The following is a 21,321-nucleotide window of genomic DNA, read 5'->3' on the forward strand; positions in this document are numbered from 1 at the left end:
CGGGGGCTGGCCGTCGGGGGCCGGCTGTCGGGGTCCAGCACTGAGGACTGGCCGTCGGGGGCTGGCTGTCGGCCTCTGTCCCGTGTGGCGCCAACGGCAGCCGTCTCTGTTGCATCGTGTGTCGTGGCCCTGGGTGCCGACAGCAGTAGGCCCGGCCACTCCTGCCCAGGAGGTGGACCCTGACGTATCCAGTGAGTCGAGGCTGGATTTCAGCTGCGTCTGTGGAGTGGACCCCTCACCGTGGCCCCGCGTGCGGCCTGGGCTTCCTCCCGGCATGGCGGCCCCAGGGAGAGCACCAGAGTTACCCGCGGTGGCTTCGTGGCCGAGCCTCGGGGGTGGCAGGGCGTCGCGGCCACCGCACCCTGCAGGCCAGCGCGTCGTGAGGGCCAGGCCGGCTGGAGCTTCCGTCTGGCACAGCACGAGCGCCCGCGAGTCGCAGACGTGACTTCAGACGGCTCAGGACTCGCGGTGTCTCTTCGTGTCGTTGGGGGTGGGCTCAAGAGCAGGTGGGAAATGACGCCAATACTACGAAATTTCGATTTAGAATGAACAGACAGGAGCGCACGCCCGTCTGTGGTCCGACCTCAGGGAAAGGCCGTGGCCGGCGGCGGCGGCGCGTGGCGGGGGTGGGGGCTGTCATCGGTGCCACCCACAGGTGTCCTCTCTGCACCTGCGTGAACCTCAGAGGTCTGCCTCACTCAGCCTCCCGGGCAGAGAGCAGAGGGTCCATGAGGGGTCGGGTTTGGGATTCAGTCTCCGCCACTTGGACCCCGTGTCAGCTCTGCTTCGCGTGGGGGTGAGGGGACACGTGGCATCCGCCTGGCTGCCTGAGATTTCGGAGGAGACGGCGGGGTTCTGGAGCCACCCCCCTAGTGTGTCGGCCCCCTAACCGCGGCGGGAACAGCAAGGCTGGGCGCCGACCTCGGGCGGTCAGCTGGAGTCGGCGCCTTCAGCCCCACGGACACGGCCGGCCTCTGTCCACGGTCCTGGACCCATCCCTCTCAGCCAAAGTGAGCGAGGGTGGAGTCTGCTTTTGACCCAAACTGAATGTAGTTCCAGGATTTTTTGAACAGTGGGTCAACACTGACCACAGAGTAGGTGTCTTGGTGGACACACGTGTTAGCAGTGCAGGGAGCCGCGGGCAGATGGAGAAGGCAGACTGTGGGGGCGCTGGGCGGACCCCGGCAGTGCCCGAGCACCCCACGCCGGCTCCTCCAGGGTCCCGATGACGTGGGGTGGGCCACGCCGTGTCCTTGGCTCCGTGGAGCCCTGGGCCGTCTTCCTGAGCGAGCACTCGGCGTCCCCGGGAATTGAAAGCGGACAAGGGGAGGCCTTACTTCCGACGCCTGCTGCGGAATTCTGACCGTGCGTCTCCGTGGACCCGAGACCACCCAGGACCTTCCCTCTTCACGCAGCGTGCAAGCTCGTCCCCGACCTGGTCTGGGGACCTCACTCTCCTGACACGGGAGCAGCGTTCTGACCCCTGCGCCCTGGAGCTGCCGTCTGTCCCTTCTGTGCACTGGGCAGGACCCCCTCCCCGTTCCCCTTGGGTGGGCCATTCGGGGGGGTAGTGGGGGGCAGGCACGACCCACTCATGGTGCCGGGAGGAAGGCAAAACGCACGACAACCTCAGAATCTGCTTTTTCAAACACACTTTTCTGGAAGCCTCTCACCCAGCGACTTATTTATTTGTGTCACTGACTAAGGGCGGCCAAGAAACGCATTTTACTTGGTATGTATAGATGTAACCTTTAGGGGGCTCCTCCTGGCCTTGGACACACTCGGGGTCTGGTGGGACGGCGGGCGGCCAGGCGGGGGACACTGGCCGCTGTCGCTAGCACGCAGGGCGACCTCTCGACGTGCTGTGGAAGCCATATTTTCTCATATCCATTATCTTCCTCTTCTCTGTTTGAAAATCAATTTTTGAGGGTGAATGTGATTAAGCGACGGCTCGTACACGAAGCGGAAAATCAGGACACCAGAGGCCTGAGGGTTTGGAAACCATATACATGCTCTAATTCTGCTTCCGATCCGCCAGGCCTGGCGTGGCAGATGAGTTCACGGGGACGTCGCACGTCCCTTGGGCCTGGGCCACGGCGGCGGGCACGTCACCCTGAGCCTCCCGCGGAGAGCAGAGGAGATGCTTGGCCTCGGAGAGGCAGAAATGCACGAGCAGCCAGGCGACACTGGCCCCGAGGCCCCCGGGGGTCCCCATTCCCCTCCGAGGTCCTGGAGGCAGACCGAGGCGTCCGGGCCGGAGACGAGGCAGCATCCCAGATGCGTGGGCCTGCGGCCGCTCCTGGGTGTCCAGGCGCCAACCATCAGGACGCACCCCCAAACGGGCAGAGGGCAAAAGGCCTTGGGATTTTCCGCTGGAGCAAGGACGCTGGTCACTTCTCCGCCCGGGCGTGCGACCTTGGTCCCCGGCGCTGGCGTCAGGAGTCCTAACGCTACTCCTCCCCCCCCCACGTTCTCTCCCTCCTGAGGGAGGAGACGTTTGGGTTTGGGCCACAGCGTGAAAGAGCGTCTCTCCCCTTCTCCCCCAAGTGCGGGCGATGCCTTTGCACCCGCTGTCCGAGCAGGGGGTGTGCGTGTCTGTCGCCCCAGGGCAGCAGGAAGGAGCGCCATGTCCGACTTCGCCCCTCCCTTCCTATACCATGATTTACCCCAGATAAAATGGGATCGGGCAGGGAGCCCACCGAGGGCGGACGAACCGGGAGGACGTGCAGCGGCAGCGAGGCTTCGGAGCGCACGCGTGTCCAGGGCTTGGAAGTTCAGGCACTTTTCGAGCTGGAGTCTTAGCTTTTAGGATGAAAAGAAGGAAAAAAAGTGTGTTACGCCTTCAAAGGCTACGCCAGAGGAGCTAACGCTAAGGCGGACCTCATCCTGCAAAGGAGGCGTGAGATCTCGTGCGTGAAACCGACAGGCGGCACGAGGACAAGTGACACGGCCCGGGGGAGACACGCGCGTCTGGCCCACGGCTCACAGGCCCCGCGATCTCACACGTAGTTCACATGGGGGCCCTTCGCGGGCCCCGCTCCGGGGAACGGCACGCTCCCGCCCAGCCGGGCGTCACGCAGGACGCCAGACGCGCAGACGCACGGCAGGAACCTCCGTGCCGCCGCCCGCCACGGGGCGCAGCCGGCCCGCGGTGCGGGGTGAATGTCGAGGGCTGGGCCTTGGGAGCCGTGTCCCCGGAGGGCTCGTCGGGGCCTCGGTGTCCGTGGGAGAGGAGGCGACCTAGNGCGTGTGCGGGCGGAAAGCGCGGTCACAGTGTGCTTGTGCTCCCCCCCAGGAGACGGAGATCCTGAACACGGCCGTGCTCACGGGGAAGGCGGTGGCCGTGCCGGTGAAGGTGGTCGCCGTGGAGGAGGACGGCACAGTGACCGACCTGAAGTCTGTGCAGTGCGCGTCAGCGGACGAAGACGTCATTAAGGCAAGTGGCCTCTCTCCCCATCCGCGGCCCCCGCTGTTACCTCAGCGTCCATGCTCATCGACCGGCCAGGCCTCTGGGTCCCCCGGAGCCCCCTCCCGTCCGCTCGCCCCGGGCGGTTGTGGGGACGCAGGGCCCACCTGAGGGAGGGGACTCTCCCGACCGCCAGGCGGGGACGCGTCGGGCAGGTGCCCCGGACCCAGACCGATGGGCACGCGGGCCACTCTCTGGGGCGACTTCATGGTGCGAAGCCGTGACGTGACGTCAGTGGGAGTGCGCGGCGTCCGGTGACCCCCAGCTGTGCACTAGGACACCGGCCGGGAGCGGGGGTCGGGGGGCACGGGGGGAAGGGACACTGCTCCGTCCTCCCGGCCTCCCGCACTTCTCTGTGAGCTGGGGACAGGGACGTGGCGACGGCTCCGTCCGTCCTGCGCTTGCAGCCCGTGGCCTCCTCCCTTCCCGCCGCGGCTTCTGCCGCCTCTCTCTGCACGGAGTGCAAAGGTGACGTGAAGCAGAGGTGCACGGGGAGGGCCGACCCCGAGCTTCGCTCTGCCAGGCGCCTGGCAGCCCGTGGCCCTCCGCGGGGAGCTGGCTTTGTCATGGGGCCACCTCCCACCTCAGAGTCAGAGCCGCGATGGCAAATGTGACCAGGCGGGCCCTCTGCGCAGGGGGCCACCGTCCCAGGAGGGGGAGGGGTGGTGGACCTGGCAGTGCGCCCCCCTCCCCCGCGGGACGGTGGCCTCAGAGCTGACGGGAGCCACCAGAGGGCGCCTCTGCCTGTCCCCCTCCCCCGCCCAGGCCTGGGCACAGACGCAGGAGATGTCCCCGCGGAGGGCGAGGTCCTGTTCCGAGGTGTGAGGAGAGCCAGGCCCATCCCCCACCCGCAATGGGGCCACGGGCGCCCCAGGAGCCTGGTCCGGGTCTTCCTCACAGCCCCCCACCCCATCCCATTCCCTCTCCCAGCCTTCATGGTGGTGCCTCTCAGAGACCCATCTGGGACCTGGCCCTGCTTCCCTGCCCCACCTCCCCCTGCCCATCTCCCCCACCCCTCCTGGGTCAATGCAGTGACCTCCTCGGCTGATCCCGGGTGCCCACGGCGGCAGTTCTCTTCCCACCACAGCCACTCCCCTACCAAGACTCCTGGCCCGTCCAACTGTGCTGTGCCGGGGTCAACGGTGGTGTCTGGCAGCCAGGCTCGCCCTCAGCCGGAGTGTCTCTGGGAGCTCTATCGCAACAGGGAAAGCCGAGACTTTCCAGTGTGAGGATGTGGGAGGCCTGTCAGCCTCCTCCTGACCTCGCCTCATCGCTTCTGCCCTCCCCTCCCCCCCCCTCCCCCCCTCCGCAGGCTGGCTCCACCCTCCATGTCCTCACCAAGGCCTTCCCCGAGCAACACCCCCACGACACTGTCTGCACCCCCCGTGTTTGCAGACGTCATGTTTAGAGCGTATGCTCGTGCATTTTATTTATTGTCTGACGTCTCACTGGATGGTGTCGTTTCGGTCCCCGACTCGCTCTCGTGGCCGGCACGGCCCAGTCCCGCGAGACCAGTGCTGGAGCGGGCTTCGTACCGGCGACAGCGGCAGTGGCCGTGTCTTAACGCGTGTCGGGCGGCCCTTTGCTTCTTCACCCTCACCGCGGCCCCGCGGAACGGGCGCCGTTTCTGCCTCTGATTTTCGGATGAGGTTATTAAGGCGGCACCGTTTATTTTTTTTTAATTGTGGTAAAATACACAGAGCATAAACTTTCCCATCATTAACCGCTTCTGCACGTACGGGTCACTCTGCCATCGGAGAGAGACCCACGGGGACTACGTCCTCCTCGTGTGGGTGGGACAGGCCTGGACACTCGCCGTGCAGGGACCTTCCCTGAGCCTCGACACCGGAAAGCAGAAGCATCCCCCAGGTGGCGGGCGGGGGTCCCCGCAGGCCCGGGAAAGTGCACGGGGTGCGTCCGTGATGGTCGTCATGTTGGTGGGTGACGTTTAGTCCAGTCCCGAAGAGTTAAAGCCTGGTGGGTGTCCCAGACCCCAAGGGGACAGGGAGAGGTCGAGGGGGGACCCAACCAAGGAGAGGTCGTGGGAGGATCCCCACCAGGGGGAGGTTGGGGGAGGGGGCCCCAACCAATAATGGAGATCAGGGGAGGGGGCCTCAACCAAGCGGAGGTCGGGGGGGAGAGGACTCCCACCAGGGGGAGGTTGGGGAGGGGGCCCCAACCCGGGGGACGCAGATGAGCGGGCGCTGGCACGTGGTTCCTTCTGAGGCTCCAGGCTGCAATGGCAGAAGGTGGACTTTAGAAATCAACAGTACGTTCGTGGTCAAAAGGCTTTGGTTTCAAAGACTTTCGAGAGTAATTGTCCCCGTGGGTGAATCTCGCCATATCTTAGGTGGGTGTGACGGTCCCACACCGAGATCACAGTTGTCCTCAGTTACTTACAGAGGAATCCAAGACAGGGCACATCCATTTCGTATTCTCACACTTAAGCGAAGGCCTGGCACACAGTAGGTCCACCGTGGATAATTATTTGCTGAATGAATGCGTGGCTAAAGAAACTGATTTGTATGAAATGCTGAGCAACACTGAGCGAGGTACGAAGCATCAGGTCTGCAGATACTTTGTGTTTCGTGGGCCACTTCCGTGAGCTCGGATTCGGGGTGTGTCGTTTGTGAGATGCCCAGGGGCCCAGTGGGACACGCCTGGAACCAGACACCCGCTGTGAGCCAGAGGTTTGCTGGTGGCGCCTCTGAATAGCAGCCACAGTGCTTTCTGGGAGTCCAGGCCACCAGGGGCGAGCCTTGCCCGATCGCCTCCAGGTCTGTGACGCAATTCGCCTACTGGACTTGCAGACTCGTGACAAGTGGGCTGTGATGTTGACAGGAAAGGCATGCTGCGAGTCAAGGTCGTGGGTCGCTCCAGGTCCTGCAACTGACCGTTCCAGGCCACAAAGCGCCACGTGCCGTGGGTGGGTCCGTGGAATTGGCCTGGGGCCGCCGTGTTGTTCCTGGGAAAGCCAGCAGTAGCTTTGCGAGGTGACTTAGGAGCCAAGCCCCATTGGTGCTAGAACGGGGTGCGCAGCCAACAGTGCGAGCATCGCACTAAAATGCGTCCGAGCGTGCAGCACACTTGCCGTGGTCGCAGCCGGACGGACACCGGAAGCCTCCGAACAAAGGCAGCAGCAGGTAATAGCGCAGCCCCTCCCTCCTGCACCCGCAGAGTTCAAATGGGGGGGGGCGGCAGAAATGTGCACTCAGAACCCAGAAGGACAGACGCCGCTTACCCAGAGGGGCGTTCCCATCACGCGGCTCTCAGAGTCTGCCGCCGAGAGTCTCTGTCTTATAAGAGGTTGACATAGAGCCTTGAGTTTCATTTTAGGGTGAGTTACAGATGCTTCTGCTGTCTTTCCCCAGAAAGAAAGGTCTTTATTCTAAGGGAGGGGGGGAGAGTGGTGGGGGAGAGAGAGAGAGAGACAGACAGAGAGACGGGACACGTTAAGGTCTCGTAACTGACGGCAGTCAAGTGGCATCGAATCCTGGCTCCTTGTGTCACGTCCTGGGACCCGGCACCCCGACCTGCTGCAGACCCCTTGAAAAGACAGGATGTCGTTTGTTCAGGTGCCCGTTGTTTCTTCGGGTGGATGTTTTACAGCCGGGCTAAGTTCATTCTGGTGCCATTTTTACTAAAATAGGCGTGCATTTCCCTCTTCTCTTGAACTTAAAATTACACCAAGATTCCAGCAGTTTGGAGAGAGCTTTGCCTTTCTTGGCAACATCTAAAAACCCTGAAAAGGAATGACACCTTTTCATCACGTCTTCGGTCCGTGCAGAGCGTCGAAGAGCTGAGCCTTGGGCGGGGCGGGGCGGGGCCAATCCATTAAGTAAAAGCGAAAGTCCCTTCTTTGAGATTCAATCAATGCATTAGTCATTATGGACATTCATAAAAAATAATCAAGTGCATTTATGTCTCGCTTCAGAAATGTAAAATGACAGACTATAACTTCGCTACAAAAATTATATTATCAAGACAAAAAATAATCCGAGAGGAAATTGAGCCGGGGCGGGGGGCGGGGCAGGAGAAGGTGATAGAATTAAACATTGGCACAAATATAAATCACAAAAGAAGATGGCTTTAATGCAATCAGAGAGTCAGAAGCCGCAGGGGTTAAAAAAAATCATTCCCTCGTCAGAGTCCGTGGGGCTGGGAATCTCTGGTGAGAAAAAGCCGGGCTTTGGACAAAAAGAGCCAACTAAATAGAGGCCGTTTGAGCTTGGATGAGAAATGGTGCATCGCCAGGGACATCCAGCTTTACGATTTTTAGGCGCAATATAAGAAAGATGTGTGGGAGCACAGAGCGCCGTGTCCTTCATCTCGAAAGTAGTTTTTCTTAAAACACAGTCCATTTTAAAGACTTGGGGGAGCTCCGGCTTCCGGCCGATCAATCGTTATGTCAACAAACGCTTGCCGGCTTATTTGCTTGCTCCGTACCCCGGGTCTGCTGGTGAATCCGTTATGGCTTCTAGGGTCTTCGCCAGCAGCCTCCGACCTCATCTTTCATCCATTCACAGTGTGCATACGGGAAGAGGCTTCGGGAACGGTCTCCCCCCTGTGCCTCACCCCTGACCTGGAGGGAGCATCTCGAGATGCGGAAGAGGCCTGGGCACCCGGTGATTACCCGTGGATGGGTCGGACGGCCGTGGACCCCGCAGTGGTCCAGCGCTGGCTCCCGAGGGTGGTCCTGGGTGGTTCACGGACGGGTGTTTCTGAAATGCAGCGTGCGTGCATTTGCTGTGTCAGAAAAATACACGTAAACATCCAAACTGGAAATATTTCACTTAGAAGAAGCTTAAGGGTATATTTGTAAAACGAATCCATAATAGCGGTAGTGGAGATGGTGTTTAAGCATGTAGCAAAATAAAAAACAAACAAACAAAAAACCATGAAAACGGCCTGCTGATCCATGACCAAAGCTTGAAGAGGATCGTTCAATGAATCATTGATTGGCAATGAATCATTCATTCACTCACTCATTCATTCAGTACGCCTCGAATTCCCTCTCTATGCCAGAGCCACCTCAAGGTGGCGGAAATATGGAGATAAATGAAGAAGAGATGCTGTGCCCTCCCCCATTGCATTCTTAGGGGGGCCTGTATCTTTCAGGGTGTGACTAGGAGCAAACAACGGACCAGCGACTACAAAGTGGCTAATAACAGGTGTCACGGTCCATCTGCAGGACGGGCGCAGAGGCTGCCGGTCCCAGCGTGGCCATGTCAGCAGCCCCGTAAGATCGGGGCCCCAGGCTGGCTTCACGGTGACTCTCGTGGCTCCGTACTCACTGTCACAGAGCGGCTGCCACAGCTCCAGCCCCAACACCCTCACACCTCCAGCTCTCATAGTTGTGTTTCCTGTCTGGCCACATATTTGTGTTTGAGAATCTTTGTCCATCAAAAAAAAAAAGTTGAGGGGCGGGTAGAATGAGCTGACTCTCAGATGATGGCTCTCAATGTGGGTCCCCAGACCAGCAGCACCAGCAGCAGCCGGGAACGAGGTGGACACACAGACCCTCGAGCCTCACCTCTGACCTGCCGAATCGGGATCCCTGAGGGTGGTGGCCAGTAATCTGTATTTTAATAAGCCCTTCAGATGACCTTGGAGTGTGTCGAAGTTTAAACACCGCCGCTGTGAGACCATGCTGTGAGACTGATTCCAGCCCCGGCGAGTTTGTGGGTTGCCAACCGACGTAAAGCCGGCGTCGGGCCTAGAGTCCCAGTCCCTGGCCCGGCCGCTGGCTGACTGCGCGACCTCAGGCAGTCGGTTAACCTCCCCAGGTTGTGTGTATTTAAATGGCGTGGGGCGGGGCAGCTTCCAGGCGCGTTTGGTTAGATGATGGTTTCCACCAGGGCGACCCCACCTCACCGCACCCCACCACGGGCCTTTGGCACTATCCGGAGACACTTTGGGTTGCCACCAAGACAGAAGCGGAGGCTGCTCACGTCTGGTGGATGGAGGACAGGGCTGGGCCCCTGCTGGACAGCGCCACTAGACAGAAGGCCCCAGCTCGGAACGTCTGTCGTGCCAAGGGCCGGGATCCCGCGTTAGCACGAGGGGAGTTACGATGCAGGCAAACCTCAAGTGTCGTGTGGGGGACGCCAGACGCAGAAGGCCACATAGCGCGGGGTCCCGTGCACGCGGTCCCTGGACTCGGCGCGTCCACGGAGCCAGGAAGCACACGAGGGCTGGGCTGGCGGGGGGCGGGAAGGGGAGCAGCGCCCCTAGGCGGGTCTCTCGGGGGGTGGGGAGAGTCGGAAGTGATGGTCGCACAGCTCCGTGACGCACGGAAACCACCAGGTCGCACACTTTGCGAGGGTCGCTTCATGGTGTGGGGGTTCCGTCTGAATAAAGCCGTCACGGGGAGCGGTGTGGGGCGAAAGGGGGCCACTATCTGTGGCGGGCTGTTCTCGCTGTTAAGAAACCACACAGAAAGCTTTTGAAAATCTTCCATGGCGAATACCTTAATTTTTTTTTCAAAAGAGAAAATACGTTTTTCCTGAAGTAGTCATTTTATCTCCGTGAACACGGCTGTCATTTTTACCCTTTGAAAAAACCTGGACTGTTTCGGAAGCCCCTACGAGGAGACCAGAGGAAAATGACATTTTCGACAGCTTTCTTCCGGAAGGTTCTCTCCTTTCACCCACAGACATTTCTCTTGGGCAGCTCCAGCCTGGAGGTCACTGCAACCCCCTTAGATCGAGGGGCGAGCCCCTGTACTCCCAGGAGCCCGCGTCCTGGGGAGGCTGCAGGGCCTGGCTGGCTCCCAGGCTGTCAAACTGCCATTGGGACTCAAACTTAGATGATGGTGATGTTGAAGAGAGGCACACCCTCTACCTGTGCTGCCGTGCAGGTGCGTCGAGGCAGATCCCAGTGTCACAGCTATGTGTCAAGGGACAGGCTTTGGTGGGGGGAATTATGAAGGCGCCGGTCGCCCCTGGTCTTTTGTTGCTCTGGGGGCGGGGGTTGGGGACCCCGCATTGTCGCCCCCGATGGAAGCTGCTTTTTACCTGGCAGGTGGGGAAGCAGCCTTGCCAGCTGGGAGACAGACAGATGACCTGAGCACCAACGGCTTGGTTTTAGGCGCCCGCTGCTTGCAGGAGTTATGTGGGGAACCCGACGGCCTTGTCACCCTCCCACTAGGGACGGCATGCTGGCGATGTCATAATTGCCACATTCCGCTGCCGCCCCTCCCGCTGGGTGATGAGGGAGCCCCGCCCCCCCATCCCAGAAGGTCCGATGTCCACCCAACACAGAGAGTTTCTGACGTCACGTTAGGCATGTTCTGCTCGCACGTCGGCACCGGTGTGGGTTGGAAGATGCTGAACAAACCCTGGGAGATGATCCTCGTGTCTCTGGAGCTGACCGTCACCACATAATGTGGCCAGAGAATTCAAGTGTCCCCAAGACGGTACCCTCGGCACCGCTACGTTCCAGCACGCCGAAGCATCTGCCCTGTGCGGGGAAGAAATGGCCACGGCTGGCAGTTCCCGGTGGCGGGTGGGGGCGGCGCGCGTGGCCTTGGAGGGAGCGAGCAGGACAGGTGCGTCGCTTCTGCAGTGGACATCCGGCCGCGGTCACGGCTCGTTCTCATCACGCGTCCGTCTCCTGCGACCGCAGCCGTGTTTGTAGATCTGAGCGCTGGCCACGGGCGTCAGCACACGTCGCCTGAGCACCGCAGCGTCTGTCATGAACCAGACTTCAGTATTTGTGTTCGGCTCATTTATTTACGAAAAATTTACGTACCGCGCAATGCACAAACCTTAATAGCATCCCAGGACGAGTGAGGAGAAGTGTGTGTGCCCGTGTACCCCACACAGCGATCACGACGCCGAATGTCCCCGTCGTCCGAGGCAGCTCCCCTGGCTCCGTCTCGAGTCAGCCCCGCCGTCTCCGGAGGCAACCGGTTCAGAGATCGTCTCAGCGACCGTTCTGCCCGAATCCATCAGGCCGGAGCAGAACTCTCCGTCTCAAGGCCAGGCAGTGCCAGCTCGAAGGGACTTCGTTAGACCCTGTGACAGAAGCTCCAGGGGCGCCCGGGACTTCCTCAGGCACAGCTCACCACGGACCTTGAGAGAGGGCGTGGGGCCAGCCTCTGTCCACCGTTAGCTCCAGCTCCCCTGTGTCGGCTTCGTTGTCGGGCAGAATGGTGTCAGCAGACCCCACTCCGTGACCCATGCTGCCAGCAACTCAGAGCCGAGTCTGACCGGTGCCATTTGGGTTACTGCCCATCCCTGAACCCCTCGGTAGGACCAGGCAGAATGGGGCACACTGGGGAGCCAGGCCTGGGTTGCGACCGCACGTGACCAGAGATGGGGGAGCTGGTTCCCCGAGGCAAACGGGAATTCTGTGACTGAGGGGAGACTCGGCAGACGTGGCGCAGACCGAACAAACGCCCGCCAGGCACGGGCCGGGACCGAGGCTGCCGCGGGGCACAGCGTCCTTCAGCAGCGCGGCCGCCCGGGGTGAGTCGTCCCTCGGTGAAGGTCCCTGGTCCCTCGGGTCAGGACCTGCCTCTGCCCGGCGGGTCGGCCCTGCACCCAGCCGCGGGCGTCCTCCCCGTACTTGTCCCCACTCTCTCTGTGTGTCCCCATCTCTCCTGTCCCGGCCAGGCCACCGTCACCTCGCGTCGAATCTCTACGTGGTCCCTGGGTCACCGGGGTCACAATGCTCCCCACACAGCAGTCTCTAAAATGCAAACCGACCCGCCGCCCGCTGGTGCCGGGACGCTTCGTCGGTCAGCCACGGCTTTTCTCTGCGTCCCCGTCTGGTCCCCACTCAGCTGTCCCATCATGCTTCCCCACACACACCGTGCTCGCTGCCCCTCCCTCCCCTGACGGGTGATTTGACAGCTGCACAGAACAAAGCAATGCACTTATGTAAGTCATAAGTTTTAAATGTTAGATGAATTATGATTATCAAGGAAACCGAATTATGTTTTTAATAGTCATTATAATTTTGCGGTTATGTCGGCGTCGCAGAGACCAGATGGTCTCGGCTTTATTTTCGACTCACATTCGGTTATCAGGGCAGAATCAATATCAGCTGATGTATTTTTATACCAGTGGTATGTTTCGCTTGCATCTGTTAAGCGTGCAGTGTGTGTGTGTCTACTGTGCTGGTGCGTATTCCAAAGTCATCAAAATAGATCAGTGGCCCAACGCAAGCCAGCCACGCGCGGAACTTGGGGATTAAAGCGGTGACACTGGCATCACGTCTGCCCTGATGACATTAGCGTGAGCACTGGGCAGACCTCGAGCGCGAGTCTGAACGAGGCGCGTGGACACTGAGGTGACAGTCATCAAAAGGAAGGACCCCCCGAAAACCGGATTCTCTCAAACTGCCGTGAAGCCGTGGGAAGCCGGCGACATTTCGAAAGGAGCCCCCCTCCCCGAAAGCCGTTACAGCGAGAGCAGCGTAATGCGTGTGGCTCCAAACCAGCACCGTGGTCACAGGCCAAGGACAACAAAACACCGTCATTGCCAAAGACGCCTCTGTCTGCGCCCCGTCGCGGAAAACGAGGACAGATCACACCCGCTCTGAGGCGCTTGCGACGTCGAGGGCAGACGCCGCCGGACGCGCCGGTGCTGGGGGATCCCTCATCGGACAGCGTGCGACGCGGAAAAGCCGCCGCTGCGTCTGCGCATCTCGCGAAGGCTTCACGTCCCCGTCGTGCGGAGCCCCCGCCGTGGGCGTTTCTTCCAGGCGGTGCTCGGCGCACATGCTGTGCGCGCGAGGATGGCTTCCGGGGGCTTCCCGTTCTGTCCGTCATGCTGTGGTCCGTGCGGTTCCCGGTCTCGACGCTGTCACGCCAGGAAGCTGTAATATGGTCAAACACACACTGGGACAGTGACCCTTCTGCGGCCCCGTGGACAAATGGCTAGCCCTTGCATAACTGCCAGGAGGCAGCTGGTGAATAAAACCCACGCCAAACGCTCTGGGTCTAGGTCATTTCCAACATCCAGAACGGTCCAGCAGAACCAACAAACCCTACCTGCCGTCGGGGATGACTCGGGAAGTTCTAATTTAACAGAAGGAGAAGAAGGAATGAGAAAAGTCACCAAGTGGATGAGAAAAATGGCTCAGGTGCAAGCCGTCTGTCACGAGTCAGATGAGGATCTGACGGAGCCGTCACCAACCGTCTGGCCTTCCTTCGTGATATGTGTCACTGCTATTAAGCTTTAAAATACCACGTTTTATTTATAAATTTGTGATTTGCACCTGAATGCCCCTTACACGATCTGAAGATGCCGAGTGTGGAAGAAACAGCCCCCAACGCGGGCCGGCTCTACACACCGCTTAAACCTGGTCACCGCGGCTGCTGCGGAGTCAATATTTGCTGATCGATGAATAAATCAATGTCATCTCACCCCAGCTCCCTAATATAAATTGTGACGTTCGGGACACTTAAGCCTCGTTTCCACGGTTTCTAAAAACGCAAAGGCAGGTGGTGTCAAATCTGAGTGACGCAGCCCTTGGCTTTGGGACCTGCTCTCTGTCCAGGCGCCTCCTTGACTGCAGTCTCACCAAAACACTGTCCCCCGTCTCCTCCCACCGTGTGGCCCCAGCATACACCAGGGTGTGGTCTGTGGGCCCCCCAGCCATCCGTCCGGTGCTCTCAGGTTGAAGAAGAGGCAATAGCATGCCACATTGTCACACATGTCGATTATGAGATCGCACGTGATTTTCAGAGAATTTCGACGGCGAAAGAATAGGCAGAACCTTCGTAAAAGTCCTGAACCGTCCTGCCTGGCAAGGGTGGTGGCCTCCTCCGTGGTGTGTCCCCGCCTTCCAAGGGACCCCTTCCTGCGAAGCGTGTGTCCTGTGTCACATCCCAGAGACGGAAGTGGCTCCGGCAGCATAGCCCACAGGAGAGGCGCAGGGTCGCCCGCCCCAGGGTCCGTCCCGTGAGCCCCACCGGGCACTTCCGCTCCTGTCACCGGCTGTCACCTGCATGGGGGGTGCCCGGGGACTCCTGGTCATACCATCGACCGCAGCCCCAGCCGGTTACCTGGGGTCCTATGAAAAGCCATTATTTATTTTTCCGGTGGAACACGTGTCACTTTTCCTTAGATGGATGGAAACTTCGCCTGCCGAAACTGGCATGTGAGGACCCTACGGGAAGCAGAGAAAGGCGGGGGGCAGAAACGCGGGCACCGCGGCTGTCCTCCGGGGTCCACGGCAGAGCCCGGGCTGCCGTGACGTCTTGCTGTGACCCCAGCGCAGAGAGCCAGGCTTGTGGGGAGCACAGTGAAAGCTCAGAGCACCCACTTCCACCGGCTGAGGCAAGAACCTCTGCGCCCCTCGCCCCCCCCCACAGACACAGAAGGCCGAGGCGGCATTGCACCCAAAGTGTGTCTGGAACACGGGCTCCCCCAGTAAACCACACACGCGTCTCCAGTGTGCACCTGTGACGTGCCATTGCGCCTGGCTTCTGTCCCAGCGCCTGGCTCGGGGCAGCCTGCACAGGAGGTGACGGCCAGGACACAGACCCCGGGAAGACTCGGCGGGGGGGTCGTAGTTGGAGCCGCAGATCAGGGGCTGAAAGGGGACAGGGACGTGGAGGGGCAGCGGGGCGGTCAGCTCGGCGGCCGTGGCCCCACGAGGTGGTCTGGAGGCCAGACAGGAGATGGGGTCGCCAGAGCCCGGGGCAGGGCAGGAGCTGCCTGGCGGGAGCTGGAGCCACGGAAGGAACTGGGGACACTGCCAAGCACCCGCCCCGCGCGGTTAACCTCGGCCGCGGGCTTTCCAATGGTCTGTTCCCCCAACTCGAGCCCCGAGCAGTCATGAATTTGGGGTAAGACCCCCCCTGGCTTTGTCTCAGGAGCAGGCAGACTGGAGCCTCACTTTTCAGGGGAAGCCTTTCTCGGATAACCCCGTTTGACGAAGCCGGGGGACCCCCCCCTCATGGGGACACCTTCCTTCCCACGAAAGAGGCGCTGCCTAAGACGCGGAGGCCCGGGGCCCTGGGAGCCGGCTCACAGAGCGGGAGACCGCAGGGGCGGCCCTCCTGGACAGGGCGGGCACCGCGGGAGGGGCGTCCTGTGCAGGTGAGGGTGCGTGTGTCACCTGGCCAGCACGAGCGCGTCCCGGTGGGGCGGGGTGAGGACAGTCTGCGTGGGAAGGGACTGCAAAGCATCCGGAGGTCAGGAGACGTGGTGGGTCAGGGCCGCGAGCTTGACCCCTAGCGCGGGGCAGAAGCGCGTCATTCCGGGGGGCGTGCCACGCTCTGCCTGTGCTGAGTGCTGAGTGCTGAGTGCTGAGTGTGTCTCCACCCCGGCTCACGGCGGCATCCCCACCCTTCCCTTTGTCCCTAGCTTTCACCTTCCCGTTGAGAATCCCCAGGGGCCCCTCTGCACAGGGAGCAGCGAGGAGCTAAGGCAGCTTCTCAGCGGTCACTCACAGCCCCATGCCCCATGGGGATCGAGTTCCCTCAGCGGGTGGATCCCCTGCCCATCCTTGTTCTGAGGGCATGGTGACCTCCGGTCCTGGTGACCCTTGCGGGAAAGACAGGAACAGGTCAGAGCAGAGGAGGCAAGCAGAGGGCCTTGCCCCTGCGTGGGTCCCCTGCTGCCCGGAGTCAGGGCTCGGCTCCGCCCCCTTCCCTCTGTCTGCGTTCCCGGGCCCGCCTGGCAGGGAGAAACGCCGTTCTCAGTGCCTGAGGTTGGGGCGGCCACCTGGACCCTCCCCGGCTCACGCTTTGCAGAGCAAAGAATCCCTTTTGGTGACAGCGATCGGTGGAGGGGCTGGCAGGGGACCCAGGTGGGTTCAGTGAAACCGAATCTTGGCAATCAGTGGGCGCCGTGGGCAGAGTGCTGGGCCAGCCCGTGGGCGCCGTGGTCCCCTCGTTCACGGCCGCAGGGCAGACCCCTCACGCCCCGCTGCATCGGAAAGCGAAGCCCACAGCTCTGCATGCCAAGGCCCCATCCCGCATGCCATTTCTTCAAAAGGTATTTGGATTCATATGATAACAGAAAAAATTAACATTTCTTCAAATAGTCATAGACTACGCCCACAAAACATCTGAATTTCACAAATTTAACCAGTTAGGTTAAATTAGCTAGATTTAAATATTGATTACACAATTATGGAATTTTAAACATTCGATTAAAATCACAAGTCTAATAGATCGGATCTTCATAAATGCTTTAAACACCTCAAAAGCACGCAAAACCCACAGCAAGCAGAGGGCGTGAAACAATCCACAGACTGCATGACGGGAGGGAGGAGGGCGTTGCTAGTCACCAACACAGAGAGTCGGTTCCCGCCCGCCGAGGCCACGGACGCACGTGCAGGCCACGGTCGGCGTATTTGGGCTTGGGGACCTCGCAGGGCGGTCCGCAGACCGGTGACTACCATGGGCACACTTTGTCTGCTTATGAGAAAATCCGCGGCCGTTGCTTCTTGCTAATCTTTTTTTAAACAACCTTGTTTTTCCCACGGAAATGATGCTTGTCTGAGAGTCGTTGGCCGATACAATAATATAAACCTTTTTTCCCATTCACTTGTTCGTGGTTATGCTGGTCTCTTTCAATGACGTGTAAAGACATTTGTCGAGCGAGTTCACTAAACTTTCTCTTCCCCGTCGACACCGCCTGTAAGAGGCCTTCCTTGGTGACCCCGTCTAAAGCAGCACGGTGTTAACCTCTGCATCCTATTTCTACCGCCCCCAAATAATCTCATGCGTTTATTTCAGCCCGTGCACCTGCTGCCCCACCCCCCACATTAAATTGTAATCTCGAAAAGAACAGAGACTTTATCTGTCTAGTTCACAGTCGTGTCCCCACGTTCTAGAACAGGGCCAGGCAGGAAAGGCTCCCGGCCAACGTTTGCCGGGTGAATGCGTGGTCCCCATCCGATGTCACCGCGTGGGCCCTCGAACCCAAGAAGGATCGCGAACGGCGAGGGCACCAACGGCCCTGCGGCTCTTACTCTTTCGGCAACAGCAGCGACAGACTGGCTTAAAGCAAAGCTGTTTCCACGTCTCTGCTTTTCCGTTTCCAGCTAAGATCCGCAAGGCCGTCCAGGTGGTGTGCAGTGCTGAAAATCAAGCCAGAACTCAGGGCTGGGGATAATGTTCATAAAACCTGGAACCCGGACGCAACGCAAAGGCCCAGTAAACGGCGAGTGGATGAGCAAACCGTGGTACCCGCACACAGGCGATGCTCTGAGCAGGTGCCCCGGGCAGGGCGGGGAGAGGACCCGGGCGTGGAGGGGCGGGAGGGGGCTCGGGGGCTGTGGGGGTCCCACAGTCGTATTCAGTTACCCAAACCCGTCAAACCGTGTGCTTTAAAGTACTGAATGTCATCGTATGTGAATAAATCCCCAGTAAGCAAAAAAGAGGGCGGGCGCCTCTCGGGGCAGGAAGCGCGTGTTTCCCTGCAGACTGTGGCACGTGCTCACGGGCGTGGAGCCGGCCAGCGGTCCGGTGTCCGTCTGCGCGGCAGCCATTCGGCAGCTGAGACACGACGTGGGTCACGGCTTTGCTTGTCGTTCCTGCCCGTGGCGAGGGGGATGGGCTGGGTAGGCGAGCCTCCTTCCCTCCCGCTGCTTCCTGGCCTTCAGGGTGTCTCTGTGACCACGGTGGGCATGGCACAGGGTGGCACTGGTGTGGCTGGACTGATGGTTTACGGCCGGTGTCCGGCTGGGTGGCCATTCTCACTGACATGCTCTGGGGGCTCAGTATTCCAAACGTCCACATTGGATGTTCAAGCAACTGAGAAAGCATCCGTCTCTCCTGACACATGCACACACACATGCACACACGTGCACACACGCAAACATGCACACACCCATGTGCGTGCACATGTGGCACATGCATGCACGCACACACACATGCACACACAGATGTGTGCATATACCCATGGGCGCGCACATGCATGCACATGTCTGTGCAATGCACAGGCATGTGCACACTCATGCACGCATGCACACACGTGTGCTCATACCCACACAGCGATACCCAAACACATGTGCGCGCACATGCATGCACACACTCACATGCACATGCATGTACACACATGCACACCCCCACACACACAGACACACACGCACATACCTTCCTTTGCAGGCGGAAGGCCACCGGGAAGGAAAAGCATTTGAGAGTCACGCAGCCCCTGGTCCCTCCAGGCAGCGCCGCGCTCCCTCCTGCAGGAGCGGGCATTTTTCTGTTTCCCTAACTAACCCGAGACTCATCTTTCCTGCTCCCTTCAGGCTTCGAGTAATATCGCAAGAAACAAACAAACGGTCGCAGAGTCTGGGCGCGGGGAGGGTGTGGTGCGCTCTGACTGGAGCAGCCACGTGTCGTCAGAACGGGGGGCGGGGGGCGTCGCTGGTGGGCGCTGCGGTCAGAGACAGCGGAGGCAGCTAGAGTGGCCCCGTCACGGCATTTCCCGGTTCCCAGCCTCCGTGCTGTGTGAGGGGCCGCGATTCGCTGGCTTGTTTTTGCTGTTTGTTTTTATTGCCAGTTCGAAGATTGAAAAAGTCCCAGCTGCGTTCTCGCCTTGTCTTCCTCCCATATCCCCCAAGTAAATACACGTCATGAAGTTAGCTCTTCCGGGTCAGAGGTTCAAATGGAAGGTCCTTGGGTTGTATGCAGCTGATATCCACGCCGTGTTGGGTGTCAAAGTTTTTGAATAGGAGCCCAGATTTTAAAATCTAGAATTATTACATTAAAAGTTCCATTAAAATTGGATTTGTAGCTTCTCATAGAAAATGGAGCATCAGGCAGCACTTGGCCCCCTTTGCACAGGCGAGATGATCTGACAGCTGCTTTTCTGCCTGGTGGGGGCAGACTTCCAGTTCATGGCTAACTCATTTACTTATGTGATTCGCCCTCCATAGACATGTCAGTTTGTAACCCCCAAATTACACTAAAAATATGAGAAAAAGGTTTAGAAACGATTGTTCCTTAAACAGAAGGAAGCCGTATTTATGTTTGAGGGTCGCTTAGGATCACACATGGCCATAAGTCACAGGTATCTGACAATAACAACAACAAAAAGATAAAATCCTGCCTGTGACTTGTGACTAGGAGTCCAGAGCATTGTGGCTGCTCAGCAACGGGAACCAGGAGCCAAGCTCTTTCTGCCTTTTTAGCAGGTTGGTTTTCTTGCTCTTATCTGTTGCCTCATGGTTGCAAGAAGGCTGCCACACCTCCAGCCACAGGTCTACATTCCAAGCAGGAAAATGAATGAAGCAGGAAGCGGTGCAGACTGCGTCAGGAACACAAAGCATCGCCAGAACCCATCGGCTTCTTTCCCATGGTCCAGAAGGTATCGCGTAACCACTGCCACCTGCAGGGGAGTTTGGAAGGCGATGCACTGCAGCTCTGAACACTACTGAGGCAGAAAGGGTGAACGCCAGGTTCGAGACGGAGCGTATGTGATATGGGCTGTGCAGCCGCTAAGGCTTGGATTCACCTTCTCGCTTACCCACTTGTTACCAGTTACTTAGTCTCCCTGACCCTCAGCTCCTCATTTGGTGAATGGGGGCAATAATGGTGCCTGTCACGTGAGATGGTCATGAGAACCGAGGAGCCAGGGACTGCGAAATAATTCAGCAGTACCTGGGATATGGCTGGTGATCACGACAGCAGAGACGGTGATGGGCCTCAACCTCAGTCTGTCTGTCACCCAGAGATCAAGCTGTTAGCCACAAAGCCACGAGCTATGCCACATGACCTGTTAGCCGCACGGCCATGAGTTATTAGCATCTGGTGCCCTGCCGAGGCCCAAGGTTCCCCTCTCTCCCGGATCTCGTAAAGGCCTGTAGATGACGCTGTCTGTCACCATGTGACGTAACAGTAAAGGACACGGGCTCTGGAGGTGAGCTGCCACCCCTGGAACCTGGACTCCGTGACCTCCTGGCATCGCTGGGCGAGTTCCGCTCTTGGAGTGTCGGCTTTCTAACTATGGGAATAACGATGTAAATCACTCACGCACCGGCCAAGCGGCTTCGCTTAGATGATGTATGCGAGGTCCTTGGGACAGTGCCTGGCGAAGAATGTGGGCTCAAGGCCAGTGCCCATTGGGTCAGGGAAATGTGTCGCCGTGAGCGGATGATGTTGACACGAAGGGAGAAAGGAGACGGTGTGGGCAGAGGGACAGCGATTAGTCACGCCCCCACCGCAGTTCCGGGCTGCGTGTCCGCGACCTTGTCCTTGACGAGCACAAACGTGCCCGACTGGGTAGAGAAAGGCCAGCGTCAGGTGCGACTGCGTTGTCAGCGATGCGGGTTTTCAGAACTCTTGCCTTTGCAGGCGACAAAAAACCCCACTGAAACTAGTTTACACACACACACACACACACATGCACACTCCGCACACCTTACACTCTGGAAACGCGCGTGCGCACACACATATGCTCACATGCTCACACATACACACACCCCACTCACACTGGACATTCTGTATAATACACACATGCACACAAACACATGCTCACTGTATACACATGCAGTAGCGCATCACAACACACATGCACATACCTGCGTTAACACATGCACCACCACCTACGACGCACACATGCACACATGCCGCGTACGCACATCGCTGCGGCGTGCATCAGCGCATGCACACACGCACACATGCGCACCCACACACATACGCATGATACTGGATTGATCCCTATGACTTCCGAATCCTGCGGGCAGCAGGTGCGGCCGGATCCGGGGCATCGCGAAGGTCCCGAGCTCTTTCTCTCCGTCTCTGCTCTGCTTCCCGGTGTGTCGGCGTCCTTCTCAGGCCCTCCCGTGAGGTGGCAAAACGGGCTTCAGGGCCCCGGCTCTGCACCCCCAGCGTAGTAACCCTGGAAGGACGAGCGTGCCTGTCCTCCTGCAGCCCCGTCACC

The 21,321-nt window shown here is 59.4% G+C and overlaps 1 protein-coding gene across 1 annotated transcript in view; it reads left to right on the forward strand.

The window, feature by feature from the left end:
- Positions 1-21,321, forward strand: part of TMEM132D (transmembrane protein 132D) — a 360,724-nt gene that overhangs the window by 322,965 nt on the left and 16,438 nt on the right. The window contains exon 18 of the mRNA XM_039879485.1: positions 3,296-3,436. Coding sequence (XP_039735419.1) covers positions 3,296-3,436 — 141 coding nt within the window. The remainder of the gene's footprint in view (positions 1-3,295; positions 3,437-21,321) is intronic.

The sequence above is a fragment of the Pteropus medius genome, unplaced genomic scaffold, assembly GCF_902729225.1.
Source record: "Pteropus medius unplaced genomic scaffold, Ma_sr-lr_union100, whole genome shotgun sequence".
Lineage (NCBI taxonomy): Eukaryota > Metazoa > Chordata > Mammalia > Chiroptera > Pteropodidae > Pteropus > Pteropus medius.